This window comes from Trichosurus vulpecula, chromosome 4 (genome assembly GCF_011100635.1).
Source record: "Trichosurus vulpecula isolate mTriVul1 chromosome 4, mTriVul1.pri, whole genome shotgun sequence".
Taxonomy (NCBI): Eukaryota; Metazoa; Chordata; class Mammalia; order Diprotodontia; family Phalangeridae; genus Trichosurus; species Trichosurus vulpecula.
Window position 1 is genome coordinate 28,174,750 of NC_050576.1, and position 21,006 is coordinate 28,195,755.

Below are 21,006 nucleotides of genomic sequence, written 5' to 3' on the forward strand. Positions count from 1 at the left end.
GCAAACAGGGTGAAGTGACTTGTCCAGGGTCACAGAGCCAGGGAGTGTCGGAGGCTGGATTTGAACCCAGGAAGATGAGTCAGCCTGACTCCAGGCCCAGCACTCTATGCAATGTGCCCCCTAGCTGCCTCGAGTAGGCGCTTAATAAGTATTCATTGGTTGATTGGCATCCCCCCTCGCCCCACCACCCCAAGGTGCTTCCTATCAGCACCTCCTCCACCCTGCCCTACAAACACCATACACAGTGGAATGTGAACTCCTGGGGGGCTGGGCTTGTCTCATTTTCCCCTCTGTCGGGACACTCCCGGCCTCCACAAGTGCTCGAGGAAAGAAGGGGTATTGCGGGAGCAAAGCTCGACTTGGAGCCACAGACACCTCCGGGCCCGGCTGCACGTGCTAAGCGCCCCGCCCCATCCCCGCCCCCAGGCCATAGCCCCGCCCCAGACCAGGGCCCCGCCCCCAGGCCCCGGCTTTCTGTGCCTTTAAGCGCCGAGACCACTGGCGCCTCCCACATCCGTCCGACTTCACTTCCTTGGCTGTACAGAAGCTGGGAGAGAGAGAGAGAGAGACGAGGAGAGGGAGGAGGAAGAGGAGGCAGCCCGCGCCCCCAGCCCCCAGCCATGGGCCCCCAGCTGGCGCTCCTGGGCGCCGGCCCCGCGCGCCTCGCCCTGGGCTGCTGCTACTGTTGCCTGCTGCTCTTCGCCGCCTCCGCCTCCGCGACAGAAGGGCTCGGAAAGGGTCAGACTGCTTGCCTCCCCACCCCCAACGCTGAACCCCCCCTCCCCCTCCCCCGCTGGGGCTCCCACCTGCTGGATCCCCCCTTGCACGTTCCACCCTGCTGGAACCCCGCCCTCTCCGCATCCTCTACCCTGTTGGAGCCTCTCCTGCACCTCCCACCCTCTGGAGCCCCCCCTGCCTGTCCCTCTGGGGTCCTGCATCCCCCACACCCTGCTGGAGCCCCCACTGCACCTCCTCCTAGGGGGTCGCCTGCACCCCCCTCCCCTGCTGAAGCTCCCTCATGCACCTCCTCCTGGTGCCCTAGACCCCCAGGCACTACTGGGACACCTCCCCAGATGCTGGACCCCCCTGTACCACTTCCTGCGGTCTTGGACTCTCCTCTTGGCTTGCAGGACTCTCCCGTGCTGCCGGACCCCTCTTGTACTCCCCCCTTCCCCCACTGCAGTTCTAGACTACTTTGTGCGCTAACCCCCTCTGTCCCGTCCAACTCCCAGACCGCCACCCCCATTTTCCTAACATTCTCTGTCCTCCTAAACCCCCTCATTCCTTCTCTTGGGCCCCCTCTGCACTCCTGGACTCCCCATGAGCTTCAGGATGCCCTCTGGGCCCCCAGACACCCCCATGAGCTTCCTACACCACCCTGTGCCCCTCCAGCTTCCGTACTCCACCTCAAGCTCTTGGGCCGGCCCTCCTCCCCCCAACCCCCCAGGAGGGTTGGACCGAATGGCCTCTGAGATCCTGCCCTAACAGTCACATGGCACTTGAAGGTTTGCAGAGCGCTTTATAGATACTGTCCTACCCATGACACAACCTGACTGTGTACCCCCGGCTAAGTCACTTAACCTCTAAGTGCTCTAGGGGGACCCTCTAAGGCTGTAAATTGCAGAGAAGGTAGCAACCTGCATCGCTAGAGGGACTTTCCTCATCCTGGAGTTCTGTATACTCATTCAGTCACAATTCCAGTTCCTTTTGCCTTTCTTTGTAGCCCTTGTGACTGGTATACAGTAAGCACCTAATAAGTGCTTGTTGATTGATTTATTCCTTGATTTACTCCTCACAACACCCCAGAGGTGATATCCTTATGCCTTTTTTATAGACAAGAAAACCGAGACTGTGAGAGATGTAGCCGACATGTGTCTGAATGGGGCTTCAAGCCGGTTCTTTCTGGTTCCAGTTCTATCTATTAGACCACAGGACTATCTGTGGAGCCCATAGAGTGAACTCCTGGGATTTGGTGCAGTGTGTGTTGAGGTCTCAAGTGGATAGCGCTGGACCTGGAGTCAGGAAAACTTGACTTCAAATGCAGCTCCAGACACTCACTGTGTGACCTGGACATCACCTGATCTCTCTCTGCCCCATTTTCATCACCTGTGAAATGGAGATATTTGTAAAGCACTTTGCAAATCTTAAAGTGATACACACATGCCAGTTATTATGGTTACCAATGTGAATGTAAATCCTTGAAGTATTTTTAATACAGCCCCCTCCCCCTTCACCTTCAAAGAGATCCTCATACAGGAGAATGTAGGACTCCTTGCCCCTTTAACCTGGATGGCCTTTGGTGAAGGCTCTGAGGTCCCTTTGCCAGTGACCTGGGTTACTTAACCCCGGGGCAGGTGACAGCTTGGCTAGAGGCTTCTCTGCAGGTTCCACGTGGGCATGCGATGACATGAGATCTCAGCAGCTAGGCAAATACTGCTTCCTCCTGGGATTGGCCTTTCCGAGGCCAGACTGACCCCAATTGGGTCCTAGATCTGGGGCTGCCAAGTGAAAGGGGCAGACGATCCAATATCACTGTTTTCAGAGCTTGAAAGGACCCCAGGGCTCATCTAGTGCAACTCTGTTTTGGGGAGAGAGGTCCATAGCTTTTCTTTGGGATTTTCTCAGGTTCAAGACGGATCAAGGGAGGTAGGACAATCAACATTGCAGAGAAAACTCAATCATCATCATTAGGTACCAGCTATGTGCCAGGTCCTGTACCAGGCACTGAGTTATTAACTTTTTTTTTTTTGGAGGGGGGAAGGCAGGGTAATTGGGTTAAGTGACTTGTCCAAGGTCACACAGCTAGTTAAGTGTGTGAAATGTCTGAGGCCAGATTTGAACTCAGGTCCTCCTGACTCCAGGGCCAGTGCACTGCACCACCTAGCTGCCCCTGAGACACTGAGTTTACAAAGACAGAAGTAAAACATCCCCCTTGCCCAGCCATCCTGTGGAGCACCAGGGCAGCTCAGAGGAGATTGAGATGTGTGTGAAACTGCCCTCCTAGCTTCAGGGAGGAATGAGCCCCAAGAGGGCCCGGCTGGGGACAGTCACAGCGTCTCTGAGCAGGGAGGGACCTCGGCAGCCTCCTAGTCCATCTTGTCCCTGAGCAGGGGGTTTCCTCTCTAAGTGGGCATCCATCCTCCAGGAACGGGGCATTCACCCCCTCTAGAGGCAGCCATTCCACTCTGGGACAGCACTCATGGTTAGCAGGTTCTTAAGTCAAACCTCTTTTACAACTTTGCAAAATATCCCATTGCTTCTGGCTCAAATAGAAAAAACTCCCTCTTTTGGACACCTGAGGCCCCCATCCCTGCACCTTCAAGCCTAGTCTTCTCTTCTCTGGGCTAAACAACATTTCGATTCCTTCAGCTGGCCCTCCTGGGACCTGAAGCCCATTGTACTGGTTGCCCTCCTTTGCTGGGCGCTCCCTGATGCCAGTCCTGGCTTGCCCACCGGCTTGGTGACCTGGCTGTGCTTTACTGCCTTAATGTCTTTGTCCATGAAGGGACAGCAGCAGTCTGCCCACCTGATGGCAATAGGGGATCATGTGGCACTTCATAGACCCCTGTGGTTGTGTCAATGTCAGCCTCCTGCTGGCTTTTCAGATGGAAAAGTTTAGTTTAAGCCTTTTGTCTTTCTAGGTTTTGGGGATCACATTCACTGGAGAACACTAGAAGATGGAAAGAATGAGGCAGCTGCCAGGTAGGTGGAATCTCTACAGGCGATCTTATTAGATAATGAAGGACCCACCTTCCAGAGGGAGGGGGTGGTGAGGTTGAAGGGGTGGTGGTATGAGACAGTGGGAAGGACTCTGGCTACAATCTAAGAATCTGGGTTCAAATTCTGTGCCTGATGTGTACTGCCTGCATGACCTTGGGCAGATCACTTCTCTGGACCTCAGTTTCCCTGATGTGTAAAATGAAAGGGATATGTGACCTAAGCGTTCCTTTCTGACTCCAGATTGATGATCCCTGTGACCCAGATTTCAGGAAGGGGTCTAAAGCCCTACTAGAAAGCCAGGGATGGAGCTGATTGCCCAGGACTTCTAAATTGGATCAGATTGGTTAGCATGGGCCCTAGAGGAGTCAGGGAGAGGTGACCACAAGGAGACTGGGAGGGAAGCAAAGAATATAGATGCTCTGTGTTACCTTTGACAATTCAGGTACACTGAGAGACGATATCTGAGCCTGACCAATTTATTAGTTGGACGAGCAATAACCAATAAATTGAGTCAGTGGTTTCTCAATGACCGGAGACCCGGGGATGGGGCTCACCAGCCTTCATATAGTTTGGAGGAGTACAGAGTTGGGTAGATGGGGAAGATCATATGATTGCTTAGAGGACAGACAGCATTGTTGGGGTGAGACAGCAGGAATGTGGGGCTAGTGACCACCCTTCTCTGACAGTCAAGGATTGTTAATTGTTTTATGGGACCCATCAGCATCTTGCAGACCTTATTAGTGGCCCAGCGTTCTCGACTCCCTGGTGCCTAGAAGGGTTTGTGGGGAGATAAGATCCTCCCTAATTGTACAAGGACAGGCAAGGACGGACAGTAGACTTTTTGGAGATGATAACAAGTTAACTTGTAACTTTAACTCAGAGGAAAAGCTGACTCATTTATAAATTTAATTCAGCATAAAATCAGTTAAACTCATACAGTGGAAAGTAGAAGTAATATTTTGATACTTTTATCCGCTGTGGGCAGGCTTTCAGTTTAGAGGCAGCTAGGTGGTGCAGTGGTTAGAGCTGTCAGCCTGGCCTCAGACACTTACTGGCTGTGTGACCCTGGGCAAATCACTTGACCTCTGTCTCAGTTTCCCTGTTAAATGGAACTGGTAGTAGTACCTTTTAGGTCATAATTGCAAAGCATTTAGCACAGTGCTGGGCACATGAGGTGCCATAAAAATGCAAGCTATTATTGTTCTCATGAGCAGCTTCTATCTCAAGTCATGTTAACAGCAGGCCCTTTTTGGTGGACTTCAGACTTGGTATAAGTGAATCCCCCTGAGACTTCCAGGCCAAGAAAGGGAAGGCTGCCATGGGCACATTGAGAGAGGCCCAGTGTTCATGACTGGGAAGGCGATGGTCCCAATGTGCTCTGCCTTGTCAGACCCAGATGGAGCTTTGCATTGGGTTCTGTGTGCCACCCTTTAGGAAAGACGTTGACAATCCGGAGAGCACCCAGAAAACAAAGTGATGAGGATGGGGAGGAGCCTGGAGACCACAGCATAAGCCTAAGGAATTGGGAGTGTTAGCCTGAAGAGGAGAAACATATGGGGGCCAGGTATAACAAGGGCTGTTATATATAAAAGGGATTAGCCTGGTTTTGTTTGGTCCCATAGAGCAGAACTGGGGGTGGGGGGAGGGAAGGAATTATAGTCCTTCTAACAGTAAGAGCCCCAAGCCATCTGCTAGAGGAAGGGGTTGCCTCGGTTGTCCTCACTGGACATTCCTGCAGAGGATGGGTGTCTCTAGGATGTCACTGCAGGGAGACTTGTTTAGGTGTGGATTGGACTGGGTGGCTCCAGAGGTCCCTTCCAGCTCTGGCCTTCTGTGGGTCTCTAATCCTTTTTAAAGAATTTACTTTGAAGATAACCCCTTAATGGGGTTGCCACCCCTTTGGTTAGGAATCCCCAAAATCCATCCTTACCTCCTAGCTGCAGAAGAATGGAGATCTGGTAGGAGAGAGAGTATTTGCTCATCCTCCAGGCATGGGCTTGAGGAACTTCTGGATGCCTTGAGCTAGAAGAGAATGTAGTAGTCACTTGATCCCTGTAAAACCCTTACATTTAGGCGTCTGAGAACAGCCAAGGGATTGGAAAACTCTGTGTCTGATTCCTTATTTGGGAACTAAACCCTTCCCCTGTTTCAGGGTCTTTAGAAGCTATCCAGAGAGTTAGAGACTTCATCTTCCGTGGGGTCTTTGAAGCCTTACCTGTGACTCCTTAAAACATCATCACCCAGGTCTTGACCCTAAAACAAGAAAGTTTAGTGGTTTGTTAATGCCATGGCACACTCACAAATGGGTGGAAAGGTACTTACTAAGTGCTTACTATACGCAAAGAACTGAAGATACAGAGAGAAAAGCAAGCCAGGCCCCTTTCTCTTAAGAAACTGACTCACATTCTAAGGGAGGAGACGAATGGAAGGTTTCAAGTGGAAGGTCCCATGATGCCTAGGGTGCAGCGGCCAAACAGATGGTCACGCTCCTTCTTCGATGTCACTCCCACTGAGAACATCCTAGCAGTTACTGATGCTGTTGGACCATTTGATGATGCCCTGAAGTTACAGGCCATTGTTTCATAGTAAATGCTGTAAAGGGGTTCCATTGACTCTGGACCTGGCACCGTGAGCTGTTTGGGAGTTCTTGGTTGTGTTCTAAGGAGCACCAACCTGAAAACCTCCTGGTTTTCAATTCGCATTCAAATTCTGTTATTTTTCCTACACTAAAGCTCTCTCCTAACTTCTCACTGAGGCAGTGTGGCTTAGTGGAAAGAGCTCTAGATTTAGAGTTGGAGGACCCAGTTTGAATCTTGGCTTTGCCCCTTTGACCTCAGGCGAGTTATATTTTCTCTCTGCTCCTCAGTCTCTTCCCCTCTAAGGGGAAAGGGTTAAGATAAGACACTGGGCCTGGCCAGTAGCAGATATCCTAAGGTCAGCATGGAATGGGCTGCCAGGGGAGGGAGCCTGTCCATCCTGGGGCCCAAGCAGAGGCCGTATGATGACTGTGGGGGGGGGGGCTCTCATTCTTGCCCATGGCCACCCCCCCCCCATTCTATGATTTTGTAGTTCTACGGCAGGGGCAATGAAGTGGATAGGAAGGGGCACCTGGACTTGGGTTCCAATGCTGGCTTTGCCTCTCTGAGCTCACGGGTAACAGAGTCACACACACACACACACACACACACACACACACACACACACACACACGTGCGCCTCAGTTTCCCCATCTGTAAAAGGGGCCCGGATGGGATGAAGTTGGAGGGATCCCGCTTGACATCACTGTACCAGTTGTGGAGCCGATCCCGGGTGGGGGGGAGGTGCGCGCCTTGTGCTCATTACTCTCTCGGGGAAGTTGAGACTTGGAGAGGGGCCCATTAAAGCCGGGCGGGGAGGGGGGGGCATACCAAGAATTAGTGGTTTGGGGCACAGTTCCCCAGATTGGGGCAAGGGGAGAGTGAGTTTATCCACGCCGTGGCCGGGCCGCCCCACATAATGGCCTCCTTGTTCCCTGGGATGTAGTCCCCTTTTGATCTGCCCGGTTTTGCATCCTTCTGGCCCCTTTTCGCCCACGTGAGAGACACGTGACTGCCTTCCCCTCCCGCTACCATAGCAACCCGGCCTGGGTCAAGTTCCACTCTTTCCTCCGCCTCCTCCCCTGAGGCGCGCTGATTGGCTGAGTTAGCTGCGCGTTGATTGGTCAGAGGCGTAGGGTGGAAGTTAGGTAGTGCTTCCGGCGGCTCTAGCCGGGGTTCCCCCGGAAGCAGTCTTGCGGGTAGTCATGCCGCTGGTCGTGCTGTGCGGCCTGCCGGACAGCGGCCGGAGCCGGCGCGCCGACGAGCTGCGGAGCGCGTTGGAGGCGGAGGGTCGCCCCGTGACGGTCGTGCGCGATGCCGACGTGCTCGGGCCCGGTGGTCCGGAGGCGCTCCGCGAGGCCTACTCCGACTCGACCCGCGAGAAGGCGCTGCGCGCGGCCCTCAAGGCCTCGGTGGAGCGCGACCTGGGTCCCCGGGCTGTCGTCCTCCTCGACTCGCTCAACTACATCAAAGGCTTCCGCTACGAGCTTTACTGCCTGGCTCGGGCGGCGCGCACCCCACTCTGCCTGCTCTACTGCCTGAAGCCCCGGCCGCGGGCACCAGGCCCCTCGGAGGACGGCCGGCCCCAGGCCGGGGCTGCAGCCGGCAGCTGGAGGCCAAAGGCCGCAGAGCCGGAGCACGGGCAGCAGGCTGGGGCCCCACGGGAGGCTGGAGAGCCTCCGGAGGAGGGCTCCGAGCAAAGCCCAGGATCTCCGGCCTCAAGGCTTCAGGGAAACACGGGCTCAAGCACGCTCTGCCCAGAAGAAAGCAGGGAACTGGGGGTCACGGGGCCCAGGGCGGCTGAGGATTTGGGGCCTGAGCTGGCCAGAAAGCCAGGCCCCCCCGAGCCCGGGAGCCCGAAACAGGGGCCAGACCTGGGTTTTCCCCCGGAGCTTTTGGAGGCCCTGGCCCAGAGGTTTGAGGCCCCAGACTCCAGGAATCGCTGGGACCGGCCCCTCTTCACGGTGCTGGGCCCTGAGGAGCCACTGCCTCTGGCCCAGATCTGGGCAGCCCTCTTTGAGAGCCAGGTACCTGCCCCCCACCAAGCCACACAGTCACAGCCTCTGTCCTCCACCAATTTCTTGCACCAGCTGGATCAGGTCACCAGTCAGGTCCTGGCAGCCCTGATGGAGGCTCAGAAAACTGCCGTCCCTGGGGACTTGTTGGCCTTACCTGGGACTACGGAGAGGCTGCTGTTCACTCGCCCCCTCTCTATGGCTGAGCTGAGCCGCCTGAGGCGCCAGTTCATCTCCTACACCAAGATGCACCCCAACAAAGAGAACCTGCCCCAGCTGGCCAACATGTTCTTGCAGTACCTGGGCCAGAGCCTCCACTGAAGGGAAGGGGGCCCAGGGACTCAAGAGGCAAAAGCCTGAGGCTGCCTCCTGTTCCTCTGGTCCTGGATTCCCTTCCTTCTTACCATCAAGTGGTATGAGATTGTAAGGTGATGCTGACAGTTGCAATTAACTGAACTTCAGACTGGCCAGTTTGGGCTTAGTGACTGGTGCTTGAGTACATGTACCTTCAGAGAACAGGGCTTTAGATGGACAGCATCGAGTATTAACATTTGTATTTTTGGAAGTAGTGAAATTTTTGGACACTGGACTTCCTTTCTCAGTCCGGAGGCAACTAGAGAAAAGACTCAAAATAGACAAGAAGCTATAAAAAAAAGAACAGAATTCTGTTTTTCAGTTGACATGCTGCAATAAAAGATTTTTTTTTTAAATTGGAGTCATTCATTGCTAGTAGTACCAGGATCATAGATTTGGAACTCAAAGGAAGCTAGAGGCCTTTGAACTAGAAGGGAAAAGTTTTTCAGGGTTGCTAAGGATCTATGGAATATCTGCTGTATTCTGTGCTTGGGTAATGGTTTGGTTTATAGCATGTAATTGGTTTTGAAATGAGGGAAGGTGATAGATAAGAGTCCTGAACATCTGTGTCCAGTGTGGTGGTGTGAAAGATTGGTAGCCCCTATAGCTGGAATTGTCATAACCTTAGTAGGTGGTATAGTAGAAAGGACACAGAAATGGAAGACTTTGGATTCCACTGCAGTCACTCAGAGCTGTGTGGTCTTGGGCTGGTCACTTGCCTTTTCTGGGCCTAAGATGAAGGGGTTTGACTGGAGCCAGGGCTTTGTAACCAAGGGGTCTGTGAACTTGGATGGGGGGGACATCACTATTTTAACATTTGGTTTCCCCTTGTAATCCTACTGTTTTGCTCATTTAAAAACATTCTGAGGTTTCATAGGCTTCACCAAACTGCCCAAGGAATCCAGGACACAAAAAAGGTTGGGAACCCCCTGGATTAGAGGGTCAATTAGGGTTCTTTCCAACTAGTTTGATGTGTTTGAAGGTCACTCTCACATCTGATGTGTGATCTGGCTTCTATGTGTTAACATTTTGTATTCTATGGTTCTAAACGTTTTGTATGCCTAAAAGTACTATGTCAAGGCCAGCTATTCTTAAAATGCCAGAACTAGAAAGTGCCAGACACGTCATTGAATTCCACCCCCTCCTTTTATTGATGAGGAAACTGAAGACTGGAGTAGGGGTACTGACAAGGTCACTAACCTAGACTCCAGCCCAGGTCTCCAGGTCCCTAAAGGGCCAGGGTTTTCCCCCCAGGAAGGTTCTGAGGGGATGTTCAGACCTAGGGACGCTAGCAGGACTTAGCTACTTAGAGCTAGAAGTAATCTCTGTGGTCAGTCAGCATTTATTAAGTGCTAACTGTATGCGCAGCATGAGGAATACAGAATCAAAAGTGAAACAGTCGTGGGGAGACAAACACGTAGAGTCCAGCATGTTACTGAAGTACTGGTTCTCCTGTTGTTTCCTGAAGACCACCAGGCCTTTCCGTCTGTCCTACAGCTCACTCCTAGCTAGGGTGAGAGGGGAGAACTGGCTTTGTGTCTATTTCCAACCCTTAACACAGGGTTGACACACATGGTAAATAAACATCTTTTCCTTTATTCTGTCAAAAGTACCCCTGATGAGTGGTCTACCATCCTTGGCTTGAACACCCTCCAAATAAAGGAAACAGATCTACTTATTAGGACTTTATGTTGGAGCTGAAATATGCTTCCTTGTAGCACCTCTCCGCTCAAGTTTTGCTCTCTGAGGCCAAGCAGAGCAAGTCACAAAAAGAGAAATTCACTTGTTTCAGTTGTCTTAAAGTGGCAAAATTAAGGCTGGATCAGACTTGCTTTTATCTGGGTTTCAAAATGCTTTGAATAGCTTAGGTGCTGGGGGTAACAAATAGTGTGATTTCCTCCTCCAAGGTGCTTCTCTGAGGCAGAAACTGTCTGGAGGCAGGTAACTAGCTCAGGTGCCCAGGATATAGTAGGTAAACTGATTATATTAAAATATAGTTAAGTTATTTTTTAAAAATTCATCAACCTCAGGTTAAGAACCCCTGCTTTAAAAAAAAAGACCATAATATAAAGAAAGTTCACAGTTTCATAGAATCCTCTTTTTTTGTTCTTTGTGTATTGGAAAGTTTTCATTTGTTGATTATTAAATTTATAATTTAAAAAAATTACGCTTTAAATGTTTCCCTAGATTAGACTTCATGGAACATTGTGGGTGGAGGGAATAGGTCATTTTGGGAGAAGCAGACCTTGCAGGGTGTGGGGTTTTGAGATGAGATCAGTTCCACAACAATATTAGTGATGTTCAGTGTGCCAAAGGTCTTTAATCAGTTCACATGTCAGCTTTCCCTCTGACAATGCAGCCAGAGGCAGTTTCAGGAGTTGTAGCCAAAAAAATTCCCTGGTGATCAGTGTTCTGGTGATGAGGACTTAGCTAGGCTGGTCTTCAGGGGACAGAGATACAGTCTGTCTACTTTGGCAGGACCCCCTTGAGCCTGTGCTCCCCCGGTGTGGCCTTTTCAAGCCCAGAGCCATCAAGGTGATGAGAAGAGGATGTCCCTGGAAATTCTGTTAAAAATGTGTTGATGCTTTGAAAAAGATACCCTTATCACTTCCCAATTGCTCTCTGACCAATAGCACCCTCTCTTGTAGCCAGGAAGTCCAGTTATGCCAAACAAACGGACACACTGACCGTGTCGGACAGCGTTTGCCGCAATCCCTCCCCTAGTCCTCCACCTCTAGTGAGGAGAGGGAGGTTGGTCTCCTCCTCATTTCCAGGGAGGTTTTTTAGGACAACTGAAAGAATAGGAGTGGCCTGAGCCGACTGACCGTTTGCTTGTTTTGTTTTCTAAGTGGGCTGCCCCTGATGGTCATCATCCATAAGTCCTGGTGTGGTGCCTGCAGAGGTACGTATGTGCCAGGGATTTCAGCGCCTCTGAAGGCGACGACACACTCCCTTCAGAGGGCATTTCTTGTTACTTTTTGGTGTTACTGTGCATGATAATTTGGGGGTACAGAAGAAAGCCAGGACACTGACCCTGCCCCCAAGAAGCTTACTGTCTCATCCAGAGGCACAGTGAAACAGCTCTGGTTTTGAATCCCGCCTCTGCCCTTTGCTACCTGTGTGACCTGGGGCAAGTTACATCAGCCCTCTGAGCCTCGGTCTCCTCATCTGTAAAGTTAGCCCTTGATTTGTATGTCTCCCATGATACCATACTCTCATGGCTTTTCTGTCGTGAGAGGCAGCTTGACCTAGCAGAGAGAATGCTACCAGACCCGGGTTCTAATCCTGCCTCAAACACTGGCTAGCTGTGGAAATACTAGAGATAGAAGGGGCCTTAGAGGTCCTCTCCTTTCACAGATGAGGATACTGAGGCCTAGAAACATTAAGTTTTTGCCCCAAGTTGCGCTGACGGGAAGTGGCAGAGCCAGGCTTGCCAAGTCCCTGAGTATCACTTGGCCTGGGTTTCCTTAGCAAGGAGATTGGACTGGCCAGCCACCAAAGTCATGCTGTTCTAGATCTAAGCCTGCAAGCCTGTGTTCCCTACATTCCATCCAAACCACAGTGTTCTCCATCCCGTTCTTGTCCTGTCCGTTCCTTCCCCCAGGCCTTTGATCATGCTGTACTCCCTCCACCCCCAAATCTTCCTATTGAAGCCTCCCCACACAGCCCAGATCAGGGCCTTCTGACTCCTCCCTCTTCAGGTTTCTCCTCAGCCCCGTCCTCTGCACTAATCACATTCTGCCCCGTATCCTGAGTTATGTCTGTGTGACGTCTTGTCCTGCTCACTAGAGTCTAGTCCCCTTAATAAAAGGATTTGTTCTGTGAAGTTTGGATTCAGTCACAGGGCCGCATTTGAGAACCTACAGGGTCACACGGTTCCCCACCCTTGCACTAGACTTTGAACTCTGTGAGAGCAAGGCCTGTGTCACTCTTTCATCTTTGCACAGAACCTTGTACCTTGTAAGTGTTTAATAAATGTTTTCATGGTATAAAGGCTGTATAGTAACCTCCCTTGTGGATACTCGGCCATGTTCCAGTAGACCCAGTTTGCAGAGATCAGGGTAAGGTGTAGAAGGCAGAGAGGGCTGGGGAGGATGGGGAGGACCTGAAGTGGCAGAGAGGTGGGGGGAGACACCCAGGAAGAGCATGGGGAGAAAGAGTCATGAATGAGCAGCATCCCTTAGATCCGCAGAGTAGAAGAGGTGGGCTGAGGCTCAGAGTGCTCACTTGCTTAGGGCCACATGGCTGGAGGTCAGCCGGAATCTAGAACTTCCAGCTCTGGCCCAGATCCAGCCACCAGCCACTTCCTGATTTAGGAGCCCAGATTCAGAGCTGGAAGGGACCTTGGAAGCATAAGGAAGCATGAGGAAACTGAGGCAGGCCCGGAGTCACACAAGTAGGAAGTGTCTGACACAGGACCTGAACTTGGGTCTTTCTGACTCCAAGCCCAGGACACTCTTCACTGAACTCCCTTGCTGCTCTGAAGAGAGGCCACCTCGTTATTTCGAGAAGTGCTCGGCTGCCGTCCTGACTTTTCTCCTTCTGGGCCTCAGCTTCCTCATGTATAAAATGAGAGGATTGGGCTGAGTGGCCTCTGAGGATCCTTTTGCTTCTAGAGCGAGGACCCTCATATTGAGAAGCAGCGTGGCTGCTGTTGGCATAGGCTGGAATTCTGCCTGAGGCACTTGTTACTTGTGTGATGTTGGGTAAGCACTTCTCTGAGCCTCAGTCTTCTCATGTGTAAAGTGGGGGTGATCATCATCATCATCATCGTCATGGCTAGTACTTCTATAGTGCTTCATGGTTTGCAAAGCACTTGACAAATATTTTATTTTTGTGTAATAGTCGCTCTGGATCGCTTGTTACAAGGAGAGTGCCTTTGTAATCCTGAAAGCAGTATAGAAATGGGGAAAATTATGATATAGAAGCCCCCTCACAACAGTCAGGGCACAGGGTTTAGATCAGGTGAAGACAGAGCTTCTTTTAAATCATTTTGTCCTTTTTTTCTTTTTCTTTTTTATTTAATCAGCCTTAAAGCCTTTGTTTGCGGAGTCCAAGGAGATCTCAGAACTTGCCCACAATTTTATTATGGTCAATCTTGAGGTAAGGTTGGAGGAGCACATGTATGTTGATCGGTTTCCCCCTTGATTTGCTCCAAATCAGAGTATAAGAGTTGGTGCCGGGTATGGTGCCTGGCACACAGTAAGTGCCTAATAAATGCTTTTTCATTCATTGGAAGAGATCTCAAAGACCATTTAGTCCAATCCTCGTGGCCCAGCTTGGGTGCCCAGGGATAGATATTTGTCATAGTCACATATGGGGGCCTTTAATCCTCTTAGGAAATGTGTTTACATACATATAACTTACTTTTGGAATTATAGATGGGTTCTTACTGTTAACATTTTTTTAATTGACTTTTTTCCCCCATCACCTATATTTCCCATCATAGCACTTTCCCTTCTCCCTCCCAGAGATCTACACCTTTTAATGAAGTATAAAAAAGAGAGAGGAGAGTTTTTTCAAAATTGACCAAGACATCCACTGAGAGTCTGACATACTGCATTGTATATTTAACTTACAAAAATCTGTTTTCTCTCCCTCCTCTCCTCCATTAAAAGAAAAAAAAAGAAACCCCCTCCCCCTTGTAACCAATCTGCATAGTCAAAGAAAACACATTCCTTCAGTGGCCACATCCAAACAACATGTTTCCTTCAGTACCCTGAGCAGCACATCCCATCTCTGTCAGGAGGCGGGCAGCCTGCTTTGCATTACTAGCTGTCCTCTGGAATTATGGATGGCCACTATGTTGATCAGCGTTCTGAAATCTGTTACCATTGTTCGTCTTTACAATTCTGTTGTCACTCACATTTTTCTTTTGGTTCTACTCACTTCACTCTGTGTCAGTTCATATGAGTCTTCTCAGGGTTCTCTGAAACAATCCTTTCATCATTTCTCCTAGTACAGCAATATTCCATGAGATTCACATACATGCCATCATTTACTTAGGCCGGGTCCCTCCTCAAATGTCCAGTTTGTGGCTACTTTGAAAAGAACTGTTATCAATGTGTGTGTGCTTATGGGTCATTTTCCTCTTTCTTTAATCTCGTTGAGGCTTACGCCTGGTAGTGGTATCTCTGGGTCAAAGGGTAGGCAGTTTAGCAACTTTTGGGGCATGGCTCCAAATTGTTTTCCAGCATGGCTGGACATGATGTATGGCTATTGTCTGCTGACCTCCAGGACGTTCACCTTCCTTCCCCGATGAATTCAGTGTTGTACTCACAGTCTTTCTCCTCCCCAGCTCCTGCCCTCTTATTAGAGAACTTCAACATGCAATTTGCTACTCCCTCCAACATCTTCATCTCTCGGTCCTTCTGCTTGCTCATACGCGCTCCTCCCCACGGGGATGGTCATGGCCTTGGTGTTGCCATTGCCCACAGAAGTTGCATTTCTGTGTTTGTGAACTCTAAAATTCATTGATCCAATCACAGTCTATTAGCTTTCCACCTCTCCTTTTGTCTTGCAACCCCAAACCGTGCTCTTCATCCTCACTGTGACTTCCAGTCCCTTGACCCCTCACTCAGTTCTTTCCCAGGCCATTACCACTGTACCAGCCATACTTTTCCCCCCATCTTGACCCCTTGCTGAACAAATCCAACCCTACCCTGGCCTCTTGAGTCTCTTGCTCCCTAATTTTTCTCCTCTGTTTATTCTATTATTGGTTTTTTTGTTTGTTTCATTTTGGGAAAAACTGGGACAATTAACTCTCATGTAGTTTTGTCTCATGTAGTTTTCATTTATGATTTCTTGAAAGTTAGCTCTGGAAAACCAGGCTTTGTTAAAGCCCGTTGAGATACAAATGGAGCTATTGAACTATGCCTTTAAACCCAGATCACTCTGGCTTTCACTGATTGACCAGTAATAGGTCCCAGCTCAAGCCTTACTTGCTCATTGTTTGGGTTTTGATGGCTCAGAGTGAATCCAAATAGCAATTGTTTCTGTTCTGGCCAGGAATTCTTAGGGTCCTTCCCCTCCCAGATCAATTCTTTTGTGAAGGCAAAGGCCATCTTTTACCTCAATTCTTATCTAGCCTTAAATCACTGAATGGGTGTTGCCCCAGTCAGACCAAGACCTGGCAAAGACTTTAGCTTAAAAAGGCCAAGATCTCCCACTGCATCCTGGGCCAACACCAGTCATCTTGACCTGTGTCTTGCCACTGGCCTCTGAATTATCCTGATGACTTTGCACAGCTCTGCCTCACTTGCATCCAGTTCATTTGCAAGTCAAGACATTGCCCTCCTGATGTCATTGGTCCTCTTGAGAACAAAGGACAAACAACAATCTTCTGTGGGAAGCCTTTCCCAATTCCCCTTAATGCTAATGCTCACCCTTTGTTAATTATCTCTGAATTATCTTGTCTGTATCTCATAGTTGGCCTATTGTGTCCCTCATTAGACTGTTTGAGGGCCGGGGACTGTTTTTTGACCCAGTGCACAGTGCCTGGCACATAGTAGATGCTTAATAAATGCTTATCGACTGACCGACAGCACACCACACTAGTAATCACCAGGCGTCTTCTCACTCTTCTGTGGGCAAAGCTTTGTCATTCAGCACTCTGTCTGGGCTGTTCGTGTCACACTGTTGGCATTGTATGCATTATTCTCTTGGTCTTGCTCCTTTCCTTTTGTATCGCTTCTTAAAAGTCTTCCCCTGCTTCTCATAGTTCTTATTCATGGTTTCCTACAGCTCAGTCATACTCCATTCCCCTGTGCAGCGCACCTTGTTCATCCATCCCCCGGTTTTCACTTTGCTACCCCCAAAAGTGTAACGCTAGGGTGTATGTGGCAGCTCTTGCCTTTTCAAATCAACTCAGCCAAAACTTACGAGGCATCTACAGGGCGCTTGTGATAGAAAGGACAAAAATAAACCTATTCCTACCGTCAAGGTATTTTTATTCTGCTGGGCAGTCGAGGCAGCCTACTGTAGTGGGGAAAGCACTGGTTTTGATTACAATGGTCTTGGATTCGAATCCTGGTTCTGTTATTATCTATGTGACCCTTAACCTCTTGGGCCCACCATGGTGGGGACAGAGGTAGTGATTTGAACCCAGATACTCTGGCCCCAGAACTAGCACTCCTTCCCATGTGCCATACTGACCCATACTTGAGGAAGGCCTTTCTCTCAAGTGTATGGTAGGGGCCTTGGGTCAGATGCTCTGAGGGGAGAAGTAGGCTCTCTGAGGTCAAAGACAAGAGTGTTCCTGAAGATGCCACAGAGGAAGGCGCTTGGGGGATGGGTGGGAATTCCAGACACCCGCTATTCAGTGAGGCAACTCATCCCACCTTGATGCCTTGATTGTCCACAGGACGAAGAAGAGCCAAAAGATGAAGCCTTTAGCCCCGATGGCGGTTACATTCCTAGGATCCTTTTCCTGGGTAAGCTCAAGCGTTGTGCTCTGGATGTCGGATAAATGGGTGCCTGGTGGTGAAAGGAAAAGGGAGGGAAGAAGCACTCACGTGGCGCCTACTGTGCGTCAGACTCTGTGCTCAGCGCTTTTCACAAATATGATCTCATTTGATCCTCACAAGAACCCTGGGAGGTCAGTGCTCTAAGTATCCCCATTTTACAGGTGAGGAAGCTGAGGCAGGCAAAGGTTAAGTTACATGCCCAGGGTCACACAGCAAAGTAAGTGCCTGAGCCTGGATTTGAACTCAGGTTGTCCTGACTCCAGGCCCAGTGCTCTATCCACTCTGCCGCCCAGTTGCCCCCAAATTTCATTTGATTCTTATAAGAATCCTGGGAGGCAGGTGCTGTTATTATCCTGATTTTACAGTCGAGAAAACTGAGGCAGGCAGAAGTTAAGTGACTTACCTAGGGTCATGCAGCTAGGAAGTATCTGAGGTTGGATTTGAACCCAGGCCCCGTGCTCTGTGCTGCTTAGCTGCTGTATAGACCCCAAAGACAGCCAGATGCAGTGAATGTTGCCCACCTGGTGGCAGCTCAGACCCCAAAATCACAGAAAATATTCCTGAGAACTAAAACTACATTCTCAAGATGGCACACAGTCAGGATAGTGCTTGTTTCTGTTCCTCTCTAAGGTTTGTGAAGCCCTTTTTTTCAGCTGTTCTGTAAGTGGGTTGAACAAAGTTAATTACCCCCATTTTATACATGAGTAAATAGAAGGGACGTGACCTGTCCAAGGTCATATGGCCAGCAAGTGCATGTTATTAGTCAATAAACATTGATTAAGCACCTACTATGTGCCAGGCACTTTGCTAAGCGGTGGGGGAAAAAGGGGGCAGAAGATAGTTCCTGCCCTCAGGGAGCCTACAGTCTAATGTGGAGTGGAGCAGCCATGAGGCCAGTGTCACTGGATGAAACAGTACACGGAGGTGGGTGTGAGGTGTGAGAAGGCTGGCAAAGTAGGAGGGGGCCAAGTTAGGAAGGGCTTGGAAGGCCCCCGAGTTTCATAATTGACTCTGGAAGTGATGGGGAGTTTATTTTGCTGGGGTGTGGGGTTGGACTGGAGTTTTAAGAAAATCACTCGAGTGCCTGGCTGAAGGATAGACTGGGGTGGAGAAGGATTGTGGCAGACTGTGAGGCTGGTGCTCTGCAGTCCTTGGGGGCTCCATCAGTAGGGATGAAAGGGGTTCTCACCTTTACTCTTGGGCATCATGACTCTCTGTGTATGTCATAGCCCTCTGCTAGACCAAGGGTTCTCTGGGGATGTGTCCTGTGGCTCCTGGAAATGCCAGCTCTCTCCCATTGCTAAGCGTAAATAACCCTCATTAACTAACAAGTTCGTTATGGGTGTGAGTAGAATGAAGGTCATCATCACAACATATGCCCCATTTTTTTTGAGAGAAGGGCTGGAGAGCTGGCATCAGAATCAGGTGGGCCTGAGTTCAAGTCTTTGCACTGACCCGTTAGTGACTGTGTGACCTTGGGCAGAGTCTTCACTTCTCAGGGGCCCAGGCAGTTCTCCAACACTGAGTTATGGCTGAGTTACCGGCAAGTGTCTGTCCATGAAGAGAGTTTCCTCAAACCAATGAAATCATGGATCCAGGCCCCATTCCCTATTCCTGGTCCAGGGGCTGAAAAATTGGATCTGGAATCAGGAAGTCCTGAGTTTGAATCCTGCTTCAGATCCCTAAATGCTGTCATCTATAAAATGGGGATGATTTTGGCCCCTACTTCTCAGAACTCTTGTGAGAATCAGGTGAGATATGTGTAAAGTGCCTTGTGAACCTCAAAGCACTCTGATGAATGTAGAGTTACTGTTATTGTTAATAACAATACACATTTGAGCTTTTTCTCCCCTTGTATTTTAGATCCCAGTGGCCAGGTGCGCCCTGAAATCATCAACAGCAAAGGAAACCCCAGCTACAAGTACTTCTACATCAATGCTGAGCAGGGTATGTAGGGGCAGTGCGGGGTGGGGCAAGGCTGCAGCTGGGCTTCTCTTTTTTCTCTGTGTGATGTCTCCTTATTTGTCCCTTGATTTTTTTCCCAGTGGTTGAGGGGATGAAGGAAGCCCAGGAAAAGCTGACGGGTGACTCCTTCAAAAAAAAACATCTAGAAGATGAGCTATGATAGGCTGGGAGCTGAAAGCAGAGTGTGGGGAGGAATCTTCTGGAAGAGACCAGGAGATGGGGCTTGCACTGGAAGACCGGACCTGCCCTTCTGGGACAAGGCTCTGTCCTCTTGAGAAAATCCAGCTCTCCCATGCAGTTGCATGTCCTGGGATTCCTCCCCTCCTTCCCTACCACCTTTCTGCTAATTTGCCTGTTTGGCCTGAGAAGGGGCATTGGATCGCCTTGTGGACGGGCCCTCACTACACTTCTCTCTTCCTGCCTGTCCTCCATGCCTGACTCACAAGGGCATTGAAAGTGTGGGCAGGAACATCGACCTCGAGCAAACCAGCTCCTCGATTTCTGTTTCCAAAGGTTGGTCAGTGGCTCTGGCCCCACGGGGAAACGGAATATTAGTTCCCTGCCCTTGACCTTCTTTCCTCCCGTCTCTCTCATTTTCCCTGTTTGTTCCAAGAATTAAGTGAACTCTGAATCAGCTCCCCTTCCCCACTTCCCACCCTCATCCCCATTGTCAGTGTTTGAGCAATGCCTCACCTTCTGTAGGCCCATTCTGGTCATTTCATCACACTGTATTTTTGTACTAGGATTTGGAAAATGACTTGTAGTTTAATTAAACTTTTAAATAATGCTTTAAAAGAAACAGTGCTGTTTGGTTTGGTATCTGGAGGGTGTATGGGGAGGGACAAAGACCACTTTGGAACTGTCAAAAAGTGGTGTGAGTTGCAAAAGGTGGTGAAATTTTTCCTTCCCTGGAAGGTCTTCACATGGAGATTAGATGACCAATTGTTGGGAATATCTTAGGGGGATGCCTGGTCACTTTGGGGTTGGGCAAAATGACAAAACACGGTTACAGTAGAAAACATTGGGTTTGGGGCCCTCGGGTTCAGGTCCACTACATCACCTCTTTAAAAAATTTTTAAATTATTTGTTATTGGGGATGGCTTTCTGGATGGGGGCATGGGCAGGGATATAGGGAAAAATTTAGGAAACAAAAACCAAAGACCAATAAAATTATTATATATATAGCTCTTATAATTTTTGACTCTGTGACCCAAGTCACTAAATTTCTCAGGGCTTCAGCTGGTCTTCGTTTTGGTCTGTATGTTCTCTAGGGTCTCATCCAGCTCCAAATTCCTTGATCCTAAGAACCTGGGGTCCCAAGTTCTATAAGGCTAGTGGCTGACTTTCCTTCCCAGAATTGAAAGTTAAGGCACTGGTCTGGCTCTAATAAGATCCCTGAGTAATTTGGAGGGCTCAGAAAAAGTGGGGGTGGGAGGAGGTGTTAGCTGAGCCATGCCCCAGGGATTCCAGAAACATTCAGTGTTGGTGGGGTTATGGAAAGGTAGGCACATTTGTTCATCTTTTGTTCTCAAAGAGAACCAAGGGTGACAGCTTGACTTTTCAGTGAATTGGATGTAAGTGAGACAGAGCTGAACAGTCTTCAACCTGGTCATCAAAGTCCAGTGGCCAGACAAATGTTAAGACGACTAACGATGGCCCAGGATGCAGTGGGTGACCTTGGCCTTTCTAAATTAAGGTCTTTCCCTGGTCTCAGTTTGTCTGAAGCAATGCCCATTCAGTGACTGAGGGCATAATTTACTATTGCAAAAATATCAATCTGGGCAGGAAGACTCTCAAAGTTTCCGACCAGAACAGAAACCATTTGCCGTTAACACTCATTCTAAGCCATCAAAACCTAAAGACACACTAATGCATTGTTGATAGAACTGTAAATCAGCATGACTGCTTTAA

The 21,006-nt window shown here is 49.7% G+C and overlaps 2 protein-coding genes across 2 annotated transcripts; both read left to right on the forward strand.

Moving 5' to 3' along the window:
- The first annotated feature begins 516 nt into the window (after positions 1-516).
- TXNDC12 (thioredoxin domain containing 12) lies at positions 517-19,894 on the forward strand. The gene is made up of 7 exons (XM_036757818.1): positions 517-738; positions 3,642-3,702; positions 11,515-11,567; positions 13,695-13,768; positions 17,028-17,097; positions 18,994-19,077; positions 19,176-19,894. Exons 1-7 carry the CDS (start codon positions 621-623, stop codon positions 19,253-19,255), a joined length of 540 nt encoding a protein of 179 aa, XP_036613713.1. The 5' UTR covers positions 517-620; the 3' UTR covers positions 19,256-19,894.
- Positions 7,485-9,013, forward strand: KTI12 (KTI12 chromatin associated homolog). The gene has a single exon (XM_036757817.1). It carries the CDS (start codon positions 7,502-7,504, stop codon positions 8,630-8,632), a length of 1,131 nt encoding a protein of 376 aa, XP_036613712.1. The 5' UTR covers positions 7,485-7,501; the 3' UTR covers positions 8,633-9,013.
- Positions 19,895-21,006: the final 1,112 nt, after the last annotated feature.

Excerpts from the sequence above, each read along its gene's own strand:
- KTI12 (XM_036757817.1), top strand. The coding sequence starts at position 7,502 with ATGCCGCTGGTCGTGCTGTGCGGCCTGCCGGACAGCGGCCGGAGCCGG.
- TXNDC12 (XM_036757818.1), top strand. The coding sequence starts at position 621 with ATGGGCCCCCAGCTGGCGCTCCTGGGCGCCGGCCCCGCGCGCCTCGCC. Across the intron at positions 3,703-11,514 it reads AAGAATGAGGCAGCTGCCAG|TGGGCTGCCCCTGATGGTCA; the intron begins GTAGGTGGAATC and ends TTGTTTTCTAAG. Across the intron at positions 17,098-18,993 it reads TCCTAGGATCCTTTTCCTGG|ATCCCAGTGGCCAGGTGCGC; the intron begins GTAAGCTCAAGC and ends CTTGTATTTTAG.